This window comes from Adiantum capillus-veneris, chromosome 15 (genome assembly GCF_014529385.1).
Source record: "Adiantum capillus-veneris isolate H3 chromosome 15, ASM1452938v2, whole genome shotgun sequence".
Lineage (NCBI taxonomy): Eukaryota > Viridiplantae > Streptophyta > Polypodiopsida > Polypodiales > Pteridaceae > Adiantum > Adiantum capillus-veneris.
Genome location: NC_140945.1, coordinates 77,011,025 through 77,032,999, shown reverse-complemented (window position 1 = coordinate 77,032,999; position 21,975 = coordinate 77,011,025). Strand labels below are relative to the sequence as shown.

Below are 21,975 nucleotides of genomic sequence, written 5' to 3'. Positions count from 1 at the left end.
TAATTGCATGCATGCATGCAGTCTATTACCTCATCCAAATTGACAATGGCACATTGCTCTATGGTTGGAAGTTACTAATGCAATTGGTCTTGACTGAATACGGCTGGTTCCAAATATTCAACAAAAGATAGGTGCAATGAGGGAGTCAAGTCATCCAAAGTCTAATGTGATGCTTTCTTTGAGAGAGAGAGAGAAAAATGAAATGAAATGATATATTAACGTCTTCAAAAGGCCAAAATGACCTATGAGACCATCAGATACAAAGTGGTGAGTCACAATGAGAGAGAGAGAGAGAGAGAGAGAGCAGCCCAGTATTAATTACTTTCAAGAATGTGAGATTTTTTAAAAACAATAGAAAAAAGACAGTGACACGTGGATAGCTGAAGAGGCAAGACAAAGCAGAATTTTTCGTAAGCTTCCCGTGTAAACGTCTGAGAAAGTTTCAGAGATGATTCTCTTTTGTAGCTTTTTCTCTGAATGATTGACAACCCACAGGTTGTCAAATGAACAAAACAGCCTCAACAGCTTGCTGAGACATACTTTGGATCTAGGGTTTGACTCAAGCAATTGGCTGGTGGATATAACTAGAGAACACTAAGAGTACCATGAGCAATAGTAGTCCTATACCATCTACACTCTGCTTTTTGTTTACATCCACCAGTGCCCACTCAATTGGATTTTCTACCATACCAATCTGCCTCCACAAAAATGTTATAGTTGAACAGATTACTCAAGAGGGAGAGAGTTTCTCACTCACATTTTATAGATCGATATATGTGGCGAACAAACAACAGAGAGGCTCGAAACCCAGCTGTCCCTAGCATTAGGAAGAACCCATAACATATGCAAGTCATGTACCCAAAAAAAAAGGATGTCTGCATAAATCCTGTCATATCTGACCGTGCGAAATAATAGTAAAAGCAGTAGCCGAGGACAAACACTCCGGTTGAGCCTCCACACAGCACAGATCTGCAGGAAAACAAACAAACAATCAATAATGGGTATCTGCATTGACTTCAAGGGGTCACAAAAGAGAGCGAAAGCTGCCAGATTAATCCGAGGATGACAGTAAAGCAGTGGACTTGAACAAAAAGACGCTTGAAACAAACATCCAAGAAACAAACTAGGAAAGGATAGACTATGGTTATACACATGAGCAGAAGCACATCAGTCAAACAAGCTTATCAGTTCCAAAAACACCAGGTCCATCTACAAACCATTGAAAGTGTTACGACGAGTACAGATATCCTGGCAGTCTGGCTCAACATCTGGTTCTCTTTTGTTGCCTTTTTGTTTCTTCCATCTTGCTGTTTGATAGAAACAAAGAGGCAACAAAAGATATCAACAGCTCTAGTAACCTTCTCATTCTAGTGGGCCATGAGACTATTTCAGTCATAACAACAGAAGGTCATAACAAAAGAATCAGCTATGATGTGTGCACCCAGGAAGGTTTTATATCCACGTGTATATGTATACCCTAGAAAGACAAAGCCGTTGAGATATAAGGGAAGACGTTTTACAACAATGTTTAGTTAGTTGGCCTGAAGCCGTTTCAGAAGGTGATCAGAGGATGCCACTAACAAAGCAGCCGCTGATAAAAGGCCATCAAAAACGATGGCGCAACTAAACAAAAAAGCCAATTTACAAGCGAGAATTCCTTCATAGAAGTTCAATCATAATGATTTCAGTGAGATACAATGAGCGAAAACATTCGTTTAGTAGATATTGATGTAAGAATTCCTTACCTCCACCACCATTGATGGTCCTCCACAGTAAGTTGGAAATACGTCAATGCAATGGTAATAAATGCTGTCACAATAATCAAGATTATGAAGACAACAAACAGAATACTGTAGATAGTGTAAACTTTGTGGCCCCATACGCTGGCAAAGATGTAATATAATTCAATGTATATTGCACTGAATGGTAAGAAGCCTGCCATGGCCATCTGTGGAACTGTCCCTCTATACCAAGGCAACTGAGGTATCTCTCTCGGAAACTTCGTTGTTTGGCATGGAGCTTGGAATTCTTCCCTGCTATTTTTACCCACTATTCCTCCCAAAACCAGTAAAGGGGAAGTGACGAGCGCCCATATGAGGAGGATAACCATGATGGTGCCGAAGGGGAGAGCTGCAGTGGAATTATAAGCAATTGCCACTGTGTTTAAGAAACAAAAGGTCAAGAAAAAAGGACCGCAAAACAAGAATCCAGTCAAGATCAAATTCCTCACCTGCACAAATTCCATTAGACTCGATTCAGTAAGCATGCACAAAAACCTTTAATGCTTCATTGAAGGTATATAGCATATCTGACTTTAAAAGGGAAGGGGACGAGGAGCAATGGCAATCCACAGAAAACAACTGAATAATTGGAACAATGATACATTTATACAGACATGTGCATGCATGTGTGTGCACGTGTATACATTATAAATAATGTGCGTACCCAATGTATCCCTTCCATCTGCCGGTAGTAAGAGCCTGCATTGTATCCAGCTATGCCCGAGGTGAGCGCATATATAATAACCAGAGCGCTAAACAATGCCCCCCTGTTGTAAGGGTAAAACACACCGACTAGAGCCAGCACGAAGATGAAGATGGCTCTGCAAACATCCAGAGGTAATCATGTAATTTTTGCATCAAAATAAAATCCAACAAGATTTTCTTACTCTGAAAATGATTTGGCTAGCACAGTGATGAATAGGATTACATACAGGGTGAGCAACTGAGTGCCGCTTCCAAGTACCGCACAGAAGAGTGACTTGTGACTAGGAAACCTAAACACATCACCATGGATGTACTTCCAGCCTGTTTCCTCTTGATCATCAGCTGTCTCTTCATCACGCGAATACCTAAAACAAAGTGGAGTAAGAGTGGAAGATCATAAACATCTTGAAAACGCACACCCAAAGCAGTACTCTCTAGTAAGCACCAGAAAATTCATTGGAAAATAAAAGACCCCTTACTTGAGGAAGTCATTTTTGAGCACCCTCATTAAGATGGTTGCCAGGAATCCAGTTAAAAGAAGCACAGTAACACATGAGTTGATGATCGAAAACCAATGGATTTCTAAATGTTGCGGAAGAAACGAGTACTTTGAATATTTTTCCATCCGACTCTCAAACGGCTTTTCTGTCATCTTCCACTTGACTGAATACTTGAACTCAACCTCCACCTCTTTGTCTTCTGTTATATCAGCTGTGTCACTATCCGTAGCTACACTGATTTCAATCACCCGGTCCTCATTATAAAGCACTTCAAAATACAGATGTGTGTACAGAAAATACTTTATCCCATGACCCTCTATCCTGTTATCCTTAGTCCCTACAAATCCCCAGATTGGCAGGTCATCATAATACATCTGAAAGTAATAGTCCTGTTTCACTGCTTCGCGGAAAGTACGAACATCTTCGATAGAAAGGGTCTTTTGGCAAAGTGATTGCAACTCTTTGTCTACTTCAAAATGAAGCTCATACTTTGCATCTACCAAACGATCCCCATTCAGAATTTCCCCCAAACCCTCTGTCTTTTCTGTCACATGAGCTGGAATCACCCACAACATCTCTTAGTAATTCAAACGTTTAAAAGAATGAAAAACAGGTGGTGATTGAACACACATACCTGGAGGACAGAATGGTAGATCAAAGTAACGGTAGGTTTCACTGTTACAATACAACAAAAAATTAATACAAACCTTTAGAACATATATACACATTCTCATAACTAACAGTTGAATTGTTGTACTCGAATGATGCAATGTATGCGCAGCAGCCCTTTTTATGTGTGTTTTGTGAGCATGCATGTGCAGGCCATAAGGTACGCTAGATAGCAAATTTACGTATAATGAGGACAATTTTTGCTGCATGGTGCAACTTGGACTAGTTACCCCTGACAATAAAGTTTATTTTAACCATGTCTCAAAAGGTGTTCTCATGTATACAAACCTGGTAAATGCATTTCTCTGATCAATGCAAGGGAAGGCCCAAAAGGGAACATTTCAATGATTTTTGTATCGATGTTGCTCACAACTTTGAAGAAGGGTATATGGTGCCATTATGGTACGCACATTACTCAGCATACGATGCCATTGAGGCAGATCCAAACAACAACCATCAGTGTTCCAGGCGGAAAAAAGAATGTAGTGCCAGAATAACACAATGCAGAAGTAGAATGGAAAACACACTCATAGAAGCAAACGTGCACGCACGCGAAGAGAGAGAGAGAGGGAGGCAAGCCAAGCTTGAGATTGGTACAGTTGACTCTAACAAGATGGATATGAAGTGATAGCCCTAGGGACTCTTACTTCCCATACATGCCGCAGCAGACGGCCACAATCTTCTCTGACAATCAAAGTTGTATAATCATTGCGAGGAACCCACTTTTTCATGCTCAGACCAAGCATATTTAATACATTAACATTATTTTCGTGAGAAGACCAAAAATGAATCTATTCGACTAGAGTGTTGTCCTACGTCTGATAACCCTATTGATATCGTCATCAAACCTCTACCATAAGCAACATTATCCCTTCATGCCAGCTCCCTTCGATTGGTTCCCCGTCCAAGAGCTGAGAGAGGGTGTTAAGAGTTCAACTTCTTGTCCAGTGGTGGCTCTAGTATCTCCCACAAGCAGATTAGGAAGCAAGTGTTGTTTTTTGGTTGGGCCCTTGCAGTACTTGAGGTAGATGTCAAAGTGACCCGGAACACGGAACTAGAATGGCCACGGGCCTCCCTCGGAACGGGGGAACGGCAAGGGGTCCGGAACGGGAGCGGCGCACAACGGGAGGCATAAAAAACACCCAAATAATGCAAATTTTAGCATTGTGTGTTTGAATACAAGTAGTATTAGAGTCCTTTCATTCTAATACTCACCAAAAACACGATTTGAAGACCATTCAACCTTATTATGACTTGATTGCATCGTGTGGTGATGCGCGGCGCTGCGGTCAACCGTCATAGTACATACACAACAGACACAATGCTCATACACAATAACACATGCAATTAGTAATTAAAGCTCTCAAATAATTGCAAGAGTAGAAGTTAAGAGATAAGCCATAACATTGCGCAAAATTTAGTTTCCGCTTAATTTAGGCTAACAAGGCCCATCAAAGCGCTACAAAAAAAACCAAAGGTGACATATACCATAAAGAGACTACAAAGTGGGCAAGCCGCAATACCAAAAAACCAAAGGTGACATATACCATAAAGAGGCTACCAAGAGGCAAGCCTCAATACAAAAAGGTATGGATAATGGAAGTCCTAAAATCTCAAGAGTCAAGACTCAAGACTCAAGAACCACTAGCTTGAGAAGCCTCCCAATTAGTAGTAGCTAGTTGTATGTCATGCACATCTTCCCATGCCTCATCATCGAGCTCTAGGCCCGGCTCTCGACCTCGGCCATGGAGGAAGTGCTTGGTGCCAAAGCCTCTGTATCTCCACCTGCCTAAGGAGCCTCTTGCTCCATCTCCCACTGTGTAAAAGGATCTCTTTAGTTGTACTCTTGCAAAGCATTTTCAAATTTGCGCTAACAAAGACAAGATCATTTGCCTTCTCTACTCCAAGCCGATTCCTTTTCTCGGAAGCAATGTGGCTAGGTACTCCACAATTGCTCCAAGGATAAGGTACTAACTGACTGGCTGAGAATACAGATCGCGCGTCTCTGAAGCTCAGGGCAATCATAGTCATAGTCCTCCCACCATAGCACTGAACCTATCTTCTTGCCTAAATCAAAGAGGAACGAGAGCTCGCTGTTGCTGTGCACCCCCCTTGCCTGCCTTCGCTATCACCTAGCTTCCTCTTCCTCTCCCTCACCCCCAGCCTGCGCGCGCTGCCCTCTCCTCGCCCCACCCTTGTATGCTGCCATATATCCCCCTCACCACATAGCCCCCCCTCGCGCTGCCCTACCCATCCCCACCCCCCCCCCCCCCCCCCCCCACCCCCCCCGGGGCAGAAGTCTTCAATTTGCCTCTGCCTCGACAGTGATGGATTTCTGACATTGCTCGCCGGAGCTTTCGTAGAGGGTTGTCTTCATTCGGTCCCCCTTTCCTCCACAGCAGCAGACAGAATGGCGGCCCTTACTCCAATAGAGAGGGACTCCTCAAAAGCCCCCTCGCCCGACCCCGCGGAGCCAACCCTTCGACTTGCTCTTTCGCCAGAAGAGCAAGCGAGCTTGATGGCCGAGGTGGAACGCTTGCGAGCCTCCTCAGTTATCTGCAAGATTATTGGCACTCGACCAAGCCATCGCGAGGTTCGGGATTTATTTCAGGCCCGACTCCTCTCCGATGTGGGCAAGATCACTGTCGACCGATGTCCAGATCCTCGTGAGAGGGTATTATCAAAAAGAGTTCGAGTCTCCAGAGATGACGGCCAAGGTGATATCGATGAGCCCGCTCGATATCCGAGAATGTCACGTGACACATCCCAACCCTATGTGTCCGTGGACAAGCTACACCACAGCAGGGTTCAGTCAGTTCAGTCAATTTAGATTAGCAGTGATCTGGCACTTTTGTGAGTCTATTCGTAGACTGTGCATGCCCAATCACTTAGCATAGATGCATATCCTCCGGTTGCACACAGCATGATCATTGGAATTCCCATCAGAATCCATTAGCATCAGTTAGGGAAATTTTCCAGTGCATTTAGCCTATTTTCCTATTTTTGGTTATTTTCACTTATTATTTTTAAGTGACTTTCCAACAAAAGTAGGTAGGGCAATTTTGCTAAGTTAATATATAAGCAAACCCAAGTTAGCACTTTCTGGCAAAAGAGGCAACAGGAGCTTCCCGCTCAGCAGGCAACTTCTCAGCAGTACCCCCCCTCAGCAGGAGACCATCGCCATACTCCCCCATCCCTTGGCGTTTTTCTCCCACAGCAACAGCATCGCCATCAAGTCCATTGGCCTCGCGTTTTCCCGCGATAACCACACTCAACCTTAGCGTTTTGGGATCTTTAAGCATTTGCATGATCAGCGTTTTCTTCAGCAATTCAGCAAACTACTAACGCTAACAACTGCTGCCCATTGCAGCGTTTTCAGCATGGAATAGAACCCCAGATTCAGCGTTTTTAGCAGGTGCTGTCCAGCGTTTTTTCAGCCAAGATAACCCACCCAAAAACGCAGCCTAAGAGCAGTGACACCAGCGTTTTTCCTCAGTACATCAGCCCCGAATAAACCAGTCATTTTCAGCCATGAAAACAGCCAGAAGCAGTCATTTCCAGCCACCAAGAAGACCATGAAAATCAGCAGATAAAAGTTCACAGATTTCAGCCATCAAGTCGCCGTCGTCATCACCGTCGTCGTCATCGTCATAGTCACATTGCATCAGTCCATTGCATACGCATTGTACACCTTTGTGCAATCAAAGTAGACCACTCTCGCCGACGAGAGTGGGGCCTTCGGAGGAGGGTTTTACAACCTCTCGGGTGTCGTATCTCTTCTCTCTCCTTCTCTCAGTCTCATTCACTTGCACGCACATTATCCACTCACTTTGTTCGTGATCATAGCACTCTCCATAAGACAGAAAAAGCTCTCTCTTTCCCTAAGAACTAAAAGGAACCTTGAGCAATAAAGATCACTAATCTTGAGAAAATACAACATTCATTCCACTGCACCTTACATTGGTATCAAGAGAGTGGCTAGGGTTTCACTCTCAGACTCTGCGTCCAGATGCTCTGAGAAGTGAAGCCCTCACCACTTATGTAAAGATACAAGGATGCCCAAAAGCAGAGCCCCAAAAGCTTTTAAAATAAAAAGCATCAGTTCTCTCTCTCTTAGAGAGTCTTCTCTCTTTTTTTTCTTTTTAAACCCTAGCGTAGTTCTTGTGGTACCAAGGGATTCTGAGTAGAACGTCACTCGCGTGCCCTAAACACCCCTGTCATTGCAAACGAAGTTTGCTAATGCTCGGTGTAATGGCAACATCCCATTCGGGTGCCAGTCGAACTACCTTTGCCTGTGGCGTCAGTCTGTCGGGCGTAATTCCAAATCGAGCCGTCAATTCCAAGTGAAAAGAAGTTGGCCTTGGCTCCTTCAAAAGAGCTTCCTGATCCTTCACTTTGTCCCAAAAGCGGCAAAGTTTGTACTTTCATTCATTAGATTCGGTGCAGGTTCCACGCCATGTGGTACCAGTTCTATTTTCTATCTGCCTTTTCTGCCACGTTCCTCAGCTACTCTCGACCTGTCGTCGTCTTTATCATTCTGTTCTTTCTGTGCCTTTTAAGGGCACTTCGCGGAGATATGTCCATGTTCCCCGCATCCAAAGCACTTCCCCTCTCTGATGAAGCGAGCTCTCTCCTCAGGAGTAAGCTTGGGTCGTGCATCCTTTTTCTCTGGGTTGCTCTTTTTCTTTCTACTTTCATTCCCAGAAGTCTGTTCGGCTCGTTGTGTCATGGCCTCATCTGTGGGGTAGGTCAGACTGCAAGAGTGAATGGAAAAGCCCCGCTTCGCATGACTCATCAACTCCTGAATAGAAGCCGACTTCTGTTCCAAGCAGTGATCTCGGATCTCTGTAGGTAGACCCAAGGTAAACCGCTCAATCTGTTCTCTGATTGAGATCTTTTGGAATGAAGAGGCGCGTAGAAAAGAGCTCCAGAATCTTTCACAATAAGCATTGATTGTATCTTTCTTGGTCATCCGAAGATGGTTCCAAGCAGCTCGTATATCTCGTTCATATTCTTGCGTCAACCAAGAAGAAATAAAAAGCTTCTTAAATTTCAGCCATTTAACTGGCGCAATCTTGTTTAAAAGAAGCGTGGACCACCAAGTACAAGCATTCCCCTTAAAGTAAGAGGTAGCTCTCCGAATCTTGGAGTGCTCTGAATAGCGTCCTCCCGTGAAAGCGATGTCAAATTGCTGTATAAAAGACAAAGCCTTCGAAGCATCTGAGTATCCTGAAAAAGTATTAAACTTGATCGAGTGGCCACCTTCCTTTAAACTCTCTGACTTTCTTGCTTTTATCTTCGAGAAAGTCATACTGGTTAGCTTTGTAAAAAAAATTCTTCTTGTTCGCATAAAAGTTTCCGTCATCGGAATCTGAGCTGTCTGTAGACGAGTCCTCAGTAGAACTGTCAGTCTCTGGGCGAGATGTAGCCTTCTTTGCCTTTTTCTTGCCCTTTCCGAAGCTTTGTTTCTTGCTTCGCTTTTTGCTTTCTCTGTCTTCTTCGCTCGAGTCTGAAGAGCTAGAAGAACTGTCAGAAGAAGAAGAAGAAGAAGAACTGGGTACTCCTTCAAACTTGACACGCTTCTTCTGTTTCTTTGCCTTGTCGAATGTCGACCGATGACCCAAATATCCCGGGAAGTCAGTGTCTTTCTTCTGCTTTTTTTGCCGTGCTTTTTGTCTTTCTTTTGCACGTCGAAAAGTTGAGCAATCCGTGCATCAACCACGTTCTCCAGTTCCTTCTCCATATATTTCTTGGAGACGGAAGGTTTCTTGAGAGCGGGTTTCGGGAGTGGTGTTGTGGTTCTCTGCCACTCCGTTTGTACCTCTTCCAAAGAGGTCTGGTTCATATATTTTGCCATCTTCGGGTCCTTGGCAAAATTGAGCATCATCTTTGTTGCATCGCCAATCAATTGACGATGCTCCATCTCTTGCTGCTCCGCATGAGTAGGCCTAGGCGGGCCATACTCCGTGCCGGAATCTTCGTTGTGATCCCTGCCTACATCTCCAGATGCAGAGGGAGTCGATTGATCATTGCCTGAAGCCATAGGTGCCGCGGAAAAAAAAATTCAGGGATCGGATTTCCCGTAGAAGAGAAATCGGCCATGCTCTGACACCTCTGTAACAGACTTGGACACTCCAAGTCAAGAATCAACCGCGACAGCACCAAGTAACCACTTCAAAACAATTCACAGATCACAATAGATTTACACTGGCCCGGCAGAGTTCCGTGCCTAAAGATGTTGGCCCAAAAGACTGGCGCCCCTTTCGGTATTTCTTTTTATATTAATCAGATCAAAGTACAAGAGAGTGGCTAGGGTTTCACTCTCAGACTCTGCGTCCAGATGCTCTGAGCAGTGAAGCCCTCACCACTTATTTAAAGATACAAGGATGCCCAAAAGCAGAGCCCCAAAAGCTTTTAAAATAAAAAGCATCAGTTCTCTCTCTCTTAGAGAGTCTTTTCTCTTTTTTTTTTTTTAAAGAAAAATTCGCGTCGCTCATCATTAAAAAAAAAAAGGAGCCTTCGCGATTTTCGGAAATTAGGGTTTCTAGCAGAAATTAGGGTTTCTAGCAGAAATCCATGTCATCACTTTGTGACAGTTGAAGCATCAAAGGAGCCACAGAAGACTTTAAGTCGCTTTCGGCGCGGCCCAAAGAAGCAAGCGTTGCAGACCTTTATGAAGTTCAAGTACCGCACGACCCACACATCAGAGTGGGCCAAAGAAGCAAGCGTTGCAGACCTTTATGAAGTTCAAGTACCGCACGACCCACACATCAGAGTGGGCCGGCGAAAAGTCCCTTCCACGATTCCGGATGCTGTTGGCGATCTCCCTCGACGCCATACAATTCGGTACCAATACCTCACTTTGAAAAGGAGGGGATGTCACGTGACACATCCCAACCCTCTGTGTCCATGGACAAGCTACACCACAGCAGGGTTTAGTCAGTTCAGTCAATTTAGATTAGCAGTGATCTGGCACTTTTGTGAGTCTATTCGTAGACCGTGCATGCCCAATCACTTAGCATAGATGCATATCCTCTGGTTGCACACAGCATGATCATTGGAATTCCCATCAGAATCCATTAGCATCAGTTAGGGAAATTTTCCAGTGCATTTAGCCTATTTTCCTATTTTTGGTTATTTTCACTTATTATTTTAAGTGACTTTCCAACAAAAGTAGGTAGGGCAATTTTGCTAAGTTAATATATAAGCAAACCCAAGTTAGCACTTTCTGGCAAAAGAGGCAACAAGAGCTTCCCGCTCAGCAGGCAACTTCTCAGCAGTACCCCCCCTCAGCAGGAGACCATCGCCATACTCCCCCATCCCTTGGCGTTTTTCTCCCACAGCAACAGCATCGCCATCAAGTCCATTGGCCTCGCGTTTTCCCGCGATAACCACACTCAACCTTAGCGTTTTGGGATCTTTAAGCATTTGCATGATCAGCGTTTTCTTCAGCAATTCAGCAAACTACTAACGCTAACAACTGCTGCCCATTGCAGCGTTTTCAGCATGGAATAGACCGCCAGATTCAGCATTTTTAGCAGGTGCTGTCCAGCGTTTTTTCAGCCAAGATAACCCACCCAAAAACGCAGCCTAAGAGCAGTGACACCAGCGTTTTTCCTCAGTACATCAGCCCCGAATAAACCAGTCATTTTCAGCCATGAAAACAGCCAGAAGCAGTCATTTCCAGCCACCAAGAAGACCATGAAAATCAACAGATAAAAGTTCACAGATTTCAGCCATCAAGTCGCCGTCGTCATCACCGTCGTCGTCGTCGTCATAGTCACATTGCATCAGTCCATTGCATACGCATTGTACACCTTTGTGCAATCAAAGTAGACCACTCTCGCCGACGAGAGTGGGGCCTTCGGAGGAGGGTTTTACAACCTCTCGGGTGTCGTATCTCTTCTCTCTCCTTCTCTCAGTCTCATTCACTTGCACGCACAATATCCACTCACTTTGTTCGTGATCATAGCACTCTCCATAAGACGGAAAAAGCTCTCTCTTTCCCTAAGAACTAAAAGGAACCTTGAGCAATAAAGATCGCTAATCTTGAGAAAATACAACATTCATTCCACTGCACCTTACAGAGAAGCTCGAGCTTACTTTAGACGATGGCATCATGGTTTCGACCCTACTACAGATGTACTTGAGGAGCAAGCTAACTTGCCTATCTCAGTCTACTTCCCAAGCCTGAGGAGAGAGTATCTTCCTCTTCTTCCCAGGATTGGTTCCATGTTCGAGACAATTTTAAAGTCACGCGCACTACAGCTTCAGTTGTGGCCAGGGCCGCAAATTTACCTATTGTGCGGGTTCTTATTCAAGACACACTCTCTCCCGAAGGTGATATTGTTGCCTCATATGAGCGGAGGTTGGATCAGACAGAGTGTGAAGTATTCGACTCTCCACTTAGCAAAGGCATGTCCTCAGGAGATCTCGACCCACAGCGCAGACACAGCCTCGCAAGGTTGAGCATGCCCAACAGACAAATACCCAAGACACATGCTGGTACCTCAACAGAGGCCAGTGATTTGACAGCTAACGATTTTTAAGAGGTGCCTGGCCATTGCCGACAAGGACGGGCTCGCCACACTGCTCCCCCTGGTGGCAGACCTCCTGCAGCTCAACAACATTGGATTCCGACAGGGAACCGTTTTGACCCCCTTCAGCAGGACTCCCCTGAGGAGGCTCCCTCCACCTCAGCTCCGCCACCTCCATTGCCTCCACCCTCATACGCCTCCGCTCCGCCCCCCACCTTCAACCCCCTCCTCACTCCGTGGTGGGGCCCTCAGGCTCATCTCCCGACCCATCCCATACTACTCCTCAGACACGAGGGATGTTAGACTTACACCTCTGCTGCTTCACACAGGTCTAGGACACTTCCTTATATGGCTAGTGTCTCCGGGCTAGCCACCCATAGCATAGGTTGTACCTTGTCAAGCTGCCCGAGTTTAGGGCCGGCTGCCCACTTGAGTTGGGCGCCCACCTTGGGCAATCATATATATGGGGCCAAGGGGGTACACATTTCATTATCATCTCGTTGTTGTATTGGGTCTTCTGCTCATGGTAGTCATGGGGGACTGATCGCCCCCTCTTCACCATACCTTGTGTTTGTGTTCCTCTCTCTCTCTCTCTCTCTCTCTCTCTCTCTCTCTCTCTCTCTCTCTCTCTCTCTCTCTCTCTCTCTCTCTCTCTCTCTCTCTCTCTCTCTCTCTCTCTCTTCCGCACACGCGCACTCACATGGTATCAACAGCTTGGGGCCAAGGGGGTACACATTTCATTATCATCTCGTTGTTGTATTGGGTCTTCTGCTCATGGTAGTCATGGGGGATTGATCGCCCCCTCTTCACCATACCTTGTGTTTGTGTTCCTCTCTCTCTCTCTCTCTCTCTCTCTCTCTCTCTCTCTCTCTCTCTCTCTCTCTCTCTCTCTCTCTCTCTCTCTCTCTCTCTCTCTCTCTCTTCCGCACACGCGCACTCACATGGTATCAACAGCTTCAGGCTCTTCATGGTTTGGGTGCACCATCCGCATCAGGTACTCCTCCCAAGAAGAATCAGCCAGCTTTTTTTGCTGATCTGCCAGCGTTTTTGCATGAGCCAAGCGGCGTTTTTTGCATCAACTGCTTGCACTTTTTGCTTCTGGCTGCAAGCGCTAGCCTTCTCAGGCTGTTTCGTCGCCAGAACACCCCTCCCTCTACTTGCGTTTTTGCAGCCCATCATCGTTTTTTTGGGAGCATCAGCGTTTTCAGCATAGAGGGGCAGCGCTCAGCTTCTGGACCCTACAGATCTTGCCTTCCAACCCGGCCTTGCATCTAATGCATTACCGTTGGTGCATTGCCAGCAAGAATCCTCTTCATCTCCTACAGATTTCAGCCATTCTCCACTGCTGTTTTCTCTGTTTTCATCCCACTTTGGGTTGCTACATTGATTCCCCGCCCTCCCTACACCATCTGCACCGCTCCGAGCGTATGAGCACGCTGGAAATCGCTGGACAGCAGCACTTTCATCACCTCGCAATTGCGTTTTTGGGTGAGCAGCAGCCACATGGCTTGTGTTTTTCACAAAGGATGAAGTTATGTCCTGCCAAGACACCATCCGGTGGTAGTTCGTGCGGTCTCTCAGTGACTGCTGCAATAAACGGTATCTTCGACATCGATTATTATGCTGTAAGAAGGGCATTTTTTAGGAGTCCCTACATATGCACCCCCAACCCCCTTGTATTGATCATATTCTCTTTAGAAGGTTGTTTCCAACATTTTGGGTGACACTCTCTAACATCTTACCTCTCTCTAGAAAACATGCATCTACAATATCTCTCTCTAGACTAGTGTTTTCATTGTAATCTCACAATCTCTCCAGCACTTATGTTCTCCTGCACACAGCCCTTTCTCTGCAGGTTCACTTGCAGGACCTAGGTGTTGCACGAGCTGGTACGATGGGTGTGTCAAAGTCGACAATGCAGAAGCATAGAGCAATGGGAAAAATACGAGAGAGAGAGAGAGAGAGAGAGAGAGAGAGAGAGAGAGAGAGAGAGAGAGAGAGAAATGAAATGAAATGAAATGATATATTAACGTCTTCAAAAGGCCAAAATGACCTATGAGACCATCAGATACAAAGTGGTGAATCTAATACAATGTCTGAAGTACAAGTACAAAAAGTACCGAAAGTAAAAATGAAAACTGAAATGAAGTGTGAAATGTGAGATGTGAAAATGTAGAATAGGCCCTCAATGACAATCTGGGTGTCGTGCTAGAATGCCTCTGATCCTTTGCTGGAGTCTCCGTCGACGTAGTGTGCTCCTGTGTCTCGGTCGTGGTCGATCGATCTCCCGAGCTCAATCGCCCTGTCAATGAGGGTGCCTCTGGTACGAATGCGGGTACAACCCTGTGCTGGTGGTTGGTCTCTTGGCTCCCTCGATCCAAAGAAATCTGTGATCTGTCTCTGCGACTGTCGTACTCCATGTCTCCCCAACAAACTGTCTCTATGTCGGTGTAGCTCAAGTAGATATAAGCCAAGGCATCTCTGGTCCTGATACCTCATGACTCTATCTAGGGGTCCAAAACCCTCCCTGAATAAGCAATGGAAGTGCCCTCGTATCTCATAATACACAGTGCAGTGGCATATGTAGTGTAGCTCTGTCTCTGGCTCTCTACTGCATAGTTGACATATCCTAGCCTCTGGTGGTATCCCTCTGAATCTACCCGTCTCAATCTCCAGCTGGTGTGAGGATGTGCGAATCTGACCAATAGCACATCGCAGACCATGAGATAAATGAGTGTCCATGTAGTTCGGACGAGTCACAAACCCATCCCCTGAAAGTTGGAGAAGGTGTTCTTTGTAGAAAGCCATCTTCATGCCCAACTCCTGTATCGGCTCTACCCATGTCCTCCTGGTGTCCAACTGTATAAGATCCTGACGAATGAGTCTAGTGATCTCCGTCCGTGTGACTGGCAGGGAGGGTGCATCCAGGGAATACTGAAAGGGAGGCAATCTATCCATGCTGAGACCATGCCTCTGAAACCATGAGGTCATCTGTGCATACCAACATGATGCATCTCCCTGCATCGCTAACTGTCTAGAGGACTCGAGCCAGTCTAGTATATCTGCCTCTATGTGTATCCATAGACTGTGCATAAAGGACACTGATCTGGTAAGAGCCTCAATCTCTATAGGGGGGGCGGCTACCTCCGCTCGAATAATCGCATGTGGTACCGAGGCCTTGGCTCTAATCATCCGGGATATCAAAAATACCAAGGGTCTCTCCATGTTCCTCCAACTGCCATGATTCACAGATGGTCCCCAAACTTGGACCCCATAAAGCATAGCTGAAGCAACCAAAGTATCAAAGAGCCATAGTTTTGTTCGTGGTTCTTGAAACTGAACCTACGAACACATCCTCTCTAGCCCTCCTAATGCCGCATAGGCTCTGGATAGTCTAGTCTCTGCTGCTCTCCTCAGGGTAAACCTCGGTCCCGTGAATACCACCCCCAGATATGTATATTCATCTGTGTACTCCACAGTGTCCTGGCCATATACGAGTGTAGGTGCCGATCTCTTGACCCACTGTGGTGTGGTGTTAAACACCATAACCTTGGTTTTACCAAGGTTCACAGACAGTCCACTATCCTCTGCAAAGTTGTGCAATGCATCCAAATGTCTTTGCATGCCCTCTGGCGACTCTGACATTAACACAATATCATCAGCATATAATAATAAAGGGATCCATGTCCCTGCCAGCTGAGCGCCTCTGTCACCCTCTCTGTCAATGTAGTCAGAGACCTCATCTACATACATACCAAAAAGTGTAGGGGACAAAGGACACCCCTGTTTCACTCCAATAGTGGAATGAACAATGTCAGAAATCCCCTCAAGAGTGCGTACCTGGCCAGTCACTGAGCCGTATAAAGCCATGATCCCCCATATGATCTCTGTGGGTACTCCCAACTTCAGTAGCCTGTGCATCAATCTGGCCCTCGGCACTGTGTCAAATGCCTTGCGGAAGTCCACAAAGCAACAATACATCCGTCCCCCATGTGCTCGACCCTCCTCAATAATGGCTTTGTGTAAGAATATGGTCCAAAGTGGAGAAACCTATCCTGAATCCAGCCTGTCCTGCTGCTCGTATGCCCTCATTTTCTGCCCATTTACTCAGTTGCTGTTTAAGAATGGATGCATACAACCGTGCCAATGTGTGCCCTATCATAATAGTACGGTAGTTCCCTGGTACCGTGGGGACCCCTGCCTTGAAAAGAGGTACAATAGTAGATAATCTCCAGGACTCGGGTAGTCCCTCACACATGACACGGTTAAACAACCGCGCAAGAACCTCTGACAGTAAATCTCTAGCATGTATCAAGTGCTCTGCCACCAAACCATCATGATCATATGCTCTCCTAGTCCTCATCCTGTCAATGGCGTTCTTCACCATCTCAGTGGTAAAGAAGGTACTAGTGGCTGGACATGGCTCTAGAGGGTCTGGTAATGGTGGTTGCCCAGGTACTGTATATAATGATGCTGCATATTGACCCCAAATCTCGGGAGAGGTAATCACTGGAGGAGGTGAGTGCTCATGGAAGAGATGCCATGCCTCACCTGAATCTCAGCTCAAAAAGAGCTGATACAAATCACGTTCCATCTGGGCCAAAAAGGCCCGCTTCTTCCGTCGCACTAAACGCTGAAGGGCAATCCGAGACTGTCTATATGTAATGACTCCAAGTATAAGCTCGCTCTGAATCTGAACTCTCATCTCTCTGCACTCCTCATCATACCAACTATTCTGAGGCATGTTCCCAGAACGTCTTCTCTGATCTGGTTGAGTGTGTGGGTATGCCTCTGCTGCTGCCCCATGCAAGATCTCTGTCAATAAAGTGGTGATCTCCTCCACTGTATATACAGGCTCGGCTGCCCCCATCCGTCTGTAAATCTCTTCCACAGACTGAATCCGTCTTTGGTGTAAAAGTATACCGTGTGTGTGCGATCCTCCGTGGTGTCTGAGAGACACTATACTGGAAAGAGACTGAAAAAGTCAGGAGAGCATGGTCCACTGCTACTCCAACAGGCCTAGGGCCCACACTGAGATCTTGAATATGAGAGATGAAGCTCGGTGAAGTCATGACATAGTCCACTGTACTGGCCCCATGTCTAGGCAATGAATTAGTTATTATACAATTGGGGGGGGGGGGGCTAGATGTTGCTTATATACTAGCCTGGGGGCCCTTAAGTACCCCCTGAGTAAATTCCCCTACCCAAGACTTTGACAAATAAGTAAAATAAATACCTAAAGCCAAAATAAATATTGAGATCACATTGGGTTATTCACTATAACTTTAATACCCTCTATGCAGCTCATAGTGGACATATGTAAGAAGACCAAGTCGATGTAGAAGCTACCATTGACAACCCAGCAGCTATACACTCCATTGGATACACCTCGGTTATGCCTCCACCAACTTTTTACCTGAGAAGAATGTCATCTTGAGATTCGATTGCCTCACAAAAAATTGAACTGCAGACCACACTACGTGCAAAAATCCCCATTTGTGAACTGTAAACAATTTGGTGGGGGGGGGGGGGGGGGGGGGGGGGGGGGGGGGGGGCTAGATGTTGCTTATATACTAGCCTGGGGGCCCTTAAGTACCCCTGAGTAAATTCCCCTACCCAAGACTTTCACAAATAAGTAAAATAAATACCTAAAGCCAAAATAAATATTGAGATCACATTGGGCTATTCACTATAACTTTAATACCCTCTATGCAGCTCATAGTGGACATATGTAAGAAGACCAAGTCGATGTAGAAGCTACCATTGACAGCCCAACAGCTGTACACTCCATTGGATACACCTCGGTTATGCCTCCACCAACTTTTTACCTGAGAAGAATGTCATCTTGAGATTCGATTGCCTCACAAAAAATTGAATTGTAGACCACACTACGTGCAAAAATCCCCATTTGTGAACTGTAAACACATCATATCCAAACATTCCTAGACAATGAACTTTTGGAACACATCTTGTCCATAATCCGGCCAACAACAATGAATTGGTGCAAAGTTCAAACTAGTATTTTGTATACCTCACGTTGGTTCCTTGCAAGATGTATGTGCCTTGAACTCCGACCCACAAGTTCAAATACCGCTAACTTGAACTCCAACACATGGGTCCAAATCATTTGTAGGGAGCTCTTTTTGTCCCCCTCTGCCCCTCAAGCCTCTCTCTAGCTAAAGCATGTTGCGACATCTGGTCATCTAGCTAGAAATCCAACGTCGTGGCCATTGTGGCTGCCGCTACATGTGCCATTCCGACCTCCCGAGTCCAATCTTTATCCTCGCTATCTTTGTCAAGCTTGCCTTTTCCTTTGTCCTCTTGTGAGCTCTTGCATTTTCCTTTGGCTTCGCATTCCCAAACCCCACAAAGCATCTTTATCTCCCTTGAGGACTCCAACTGAGCCGGGACGGTTAACTGAGTATTAGCCGATCCACTTTCCATAGCCTTTAGTTGGTGTTGGTCGTTGTTGATGCTGAAGCCGCAGGGAAATGAGCTCTTGCTTATGCCTTTACTTCGTTTTAATAGGCACTGCATAGTAGCTCCAAAACGGCCCTCTACACCTTGTATAAGAGCAGCGTGTGTCCTCCGCAATAGGCTGAAACCCCAGCCTTTCAATCAAAAAAGCTGGCCGAAACCGTGGATTATGGAGACCCTTAAAGCTTGCGTTTCAAAACTCCTTCAATGCAATTCAAGCCGAAAGCGAGCATTTCATAATGCTGCCAAGGAAGCTCCTGCCACGTACATCTCAAGTCGCTTTACTGTAGATCCCTTGCTGGGACGGCGTTTCAGAACGCAAGAGCAAAAACTAGGACATGGTCCCATAGTCAAGCTTCACCAGCTTAGTCCCGCAGCCACAGCATTTTAACACGCTGCCGCCAAACTCAGCACCTATGTCCACGGGCCGCCTAGCTTTCCTAGACTGCAGCAAACGCCGCTAGGCAAGGCACCTATAGCTTACCATTTCGAAACGCTCCACAAAGTGACTAAGAAAGTGCAAGAGGAGGTCCGTTGCGTTTTGAAAGTGACGGTACTCCATGTTAAAGAAGACCATTAACCGAAATATGGTTATCAAGAAGTAAAACTTAGCGGGATGAAATTGTGCAGACAATGACCAAAAAGCTATGAAAGAATTGCAAGGAAAGCAAAACCGTCAAAAAAGGGAGTACATAATCCAGCACTTAAGCCCAATGATCTTCTAAATTAGCAGCTCAAGCAGATCAGGGGTTGAAAGCAAAGTTCTGCAGAAGGTAGGAGAGCTAACCTGGGATTTTGAAAGGGCCCAACTTTGTTAGCGTAAAGAGGAACCGGATCTCCCTTCACATACTTATGATCGGAAGCGCTGGCGACAGCAAACTGCCAGTGAAGAGAGCCCAGAAGATAGCCAAAGCAAAGCAGGTGGAAAGCCCTCATCGCCATTTCCAGAGACGAGAGAACGCGCGTTCGCTCTCCCTCCTCACATACACAACCAACGCACAAATTCCTCGCGCTCTTCTCTAATCGCTAAACGAAACGCAAGTTCAAATACAAATTTTTTTTGGACTGCCACATGCCAACTTGGACTGCCGCCGTATCGTCTACTCGAGCAAAAGAAAGCACCGCATATTCGGAAGTTTACTTAATACTACTTAGGCTATGGTCACGCGAGGCTTAATTTCGAGGAACACAGCTCGACCAGGCGTCTGACAAAGCAGCCTTTTGCAGGTTTTCACCGGCTCAATTTTGTAACTATGCCTTTTTAGGCATAGTTTCAAAACTATGCCGGTTAGCTGCCGGTCACTGCTGCAGTTCTCTCTCCTGCTACTGCCCGTCAACCTCTCTCTCTACCCACTGCTGCCCGTCAACGTCTGCGGATCCGTACCTGCCATGGTCAGCACTGGTCGAGGCTTACGGAAAACTAAGCCTCGCGTGACCATGCCCTTATCCCATGACCATCAAAAATATGGACAAGAGGCCAGTCCAAGTTTACTACCTATAAGATAACGTGTGAGCACCACTTTTCCAAACGCGTGCGTGTGGGCTTGGTGGTTAGCACACATGCCATCCTTGGGGCATGAGGTCATGGGTTCCGCAAGGGCGCCCTTCATTTTTGGGGGGCCATGTTTACCTCGAGATTCGGGTTGGCCCCACTCCGTCTTTGATCCACCCCATGTGCGGGCTAGTGTCACTTAATGCCATGGAGCGCATGTCACCACCAACAATTACACACTTCAAAAAGGATCACGTGGCTACAATAGGTCGATTGTTGAGTTGCTCGACGTGGCTATTGTGTAATCATGAGTCCGAAAGTGAACTTCTACTAGTCCTCGTTTGCCATAGTATTTTATTGTGCTAATTTTGCAAATAGTGTGTGCTTGCAGCCAAGTTGAGAGCAGATCTTCGGGTGGTTTATCATATTGGAGCGAAGGCAAAAAAAAAAATGCGCGATGGTTGTTCCTTTGAGATGGAAGAATCCGCTCGCTTTCGATATCATGCCATAGTATTGCCCCTCCACCTTCTATACTATACTAGTAAAACGGCGCCGCCTTCTACGGCGGCATGGCCCCTCCTTACCCTCAAGCTCCTCACTCTTGACAAATTTCATAAAAGAAGATCAAAAAAAGTTCTCTCTCTCTCTCTCTCTCTCTCTCTCTCTCTCTCTCTCTCTCTCTCTCTCTCTCTCTCTCTCTCTCTCTCTCTCATATTCATAAGATGTGAATGAAAATTTCTTAATTAAGTTATGTATGTATAACCTTAATTAGTTGTTTTCATAGTTAGCACAGATGAGAAGGGCTTGTTGAAGTAATTGCACAGATGAACTTGCAAACGAATTGGGTAGGGGCATGGGGAGTGTAGTCTCTCTCTCTCTCTCTCTCTCTCTCTCTCTCTCTCTCTCTCTCTCTCTCTCTCTCTCTCTCTCTCTCTCTCTCTCTCTCATTTGTATCATACTGGAACCCTACGCTACAGCCTCATGAGTGGTCAAAGCGCTGGGAGTGGGTAGACCTCCAAGCATGGTGATGATGGTGCACGGGTAAACGAAGAGACATTGCATTGTTGGGGGGGGGGGGGGGGGGGGGGAGAGGAGAGAGAGAGAGAGAGAGAGAGGCATACATAGTGCCACCAGTCAACTCGAAGCATCCCTCACTAAGCTTTCTCTAGTTGCTAAGACCATAGCTACCCTCCGCAAGCTCAACGTCGTGCAGTACCTCAGTCGACTGCCCACTTCGTCTTGGCGACTACTATGCTAGCTCTCTTGCCTATGGCCAAGGCCGCATCTAGCATGTCCTCCTTCTATCACCATGAGCTCCCCCACACCAGCATGCCAGACACCCTCTAGAAGTTGGCCTCCCCCTTGTCAGCCCGTTGGACTCGCCACCAGCTTAAGCAGCTCAAAGCAAGTACTCCTAAAGGCCTCCCAAATTGGGTTTTGCTCCTCTGTAGTGATTTAAAGTTCCCAAAAAGCTACACCTATAATTGGTCTCCCCCTGGTGTGTGTGTGTGTGTGTGTGTGTGTGTGTGTGTGTGTGTGTTACAAGAGATCAAGGCTCATCACAAAAGTAACAGTTAGAGAAAAGGCTACTATCTCTTGATTAATGAAAAAGCTAGGAGTTGACCATAATACATAGGTATGCCATTTCCAAATCATAGAGAGATTTTTCTTGCAGAATCTTTTTAGGGTAAGGGCTTCCTCTATACCTGTCACCATCACAGCCAACAAGAAGAAATCTCATTAGTCAGCGGAAGATAGGTGTCACAAAGAAAAACCCACGTGTTATAGATGTCCACCAAAATATGCAATGCAAA

General features: G+C 46.0%; 1 protein-coding gene across 1 annotated transcript; it reads right to left on the bottom strand.

Annotated features, from left to right (window-relative positions):
- Window positions 1–377: 377 nt before the first annotated feature.
- On the bottom strand, window positions 378–19,754 carry LOC147440927 (transmembrane 9 superfamily member 2-like). Its single transcript, XM_086482725.1, has 7 exons — window positions 19,457–19,754; window positions 3,621–3,661; window positions 2,966–3,542; window positions 2,714–2,851; window positions 2,446–2,602; window positions 1,746–2,230; window positions 378–969 (listed from the first exon to the last, which is right to left on the bottom strand). Exons 1-7 carry the CDS (start codon window positions 19,609–19,611, stop codon window positions 750–752), a joined length of 1,773 nt encoding a protein of 590 aa, XP_086338851.1. The 5' UTR covers window positions 19,612–19,754; the 3' UTR covers window positions 378–749.
- Between the last annotated feature and the right edge of the window lie 2,221 nt (window positions 19,755–21,975).

Excerpts from the sequence above, each read along its gene's own strand:
- LOC147440927 (XM_086482725.1), bottom strand. The coding sequence starts at position 19,611 with ATGGCGATGAGGGCTTTCCACCTGCTTTGCTTTGGCTATCTTCTGGGC. Across the intron at positions 3,662-19,456 it reads GGGCCCTTTCAAAATCCCAG|TGAAACCTACCGTTACTTTG; the intron begins GTTAGCTCTCCT and ends GTATTGTAACAG. Across the intron at positions 970-1,745 it reads GACCATCAATGGTGGTGGAG|ATCTGTGCTGTGTGGAGGCT; the intron begins GTAAGGAATTCT and ends GTTTTCCTGCAG.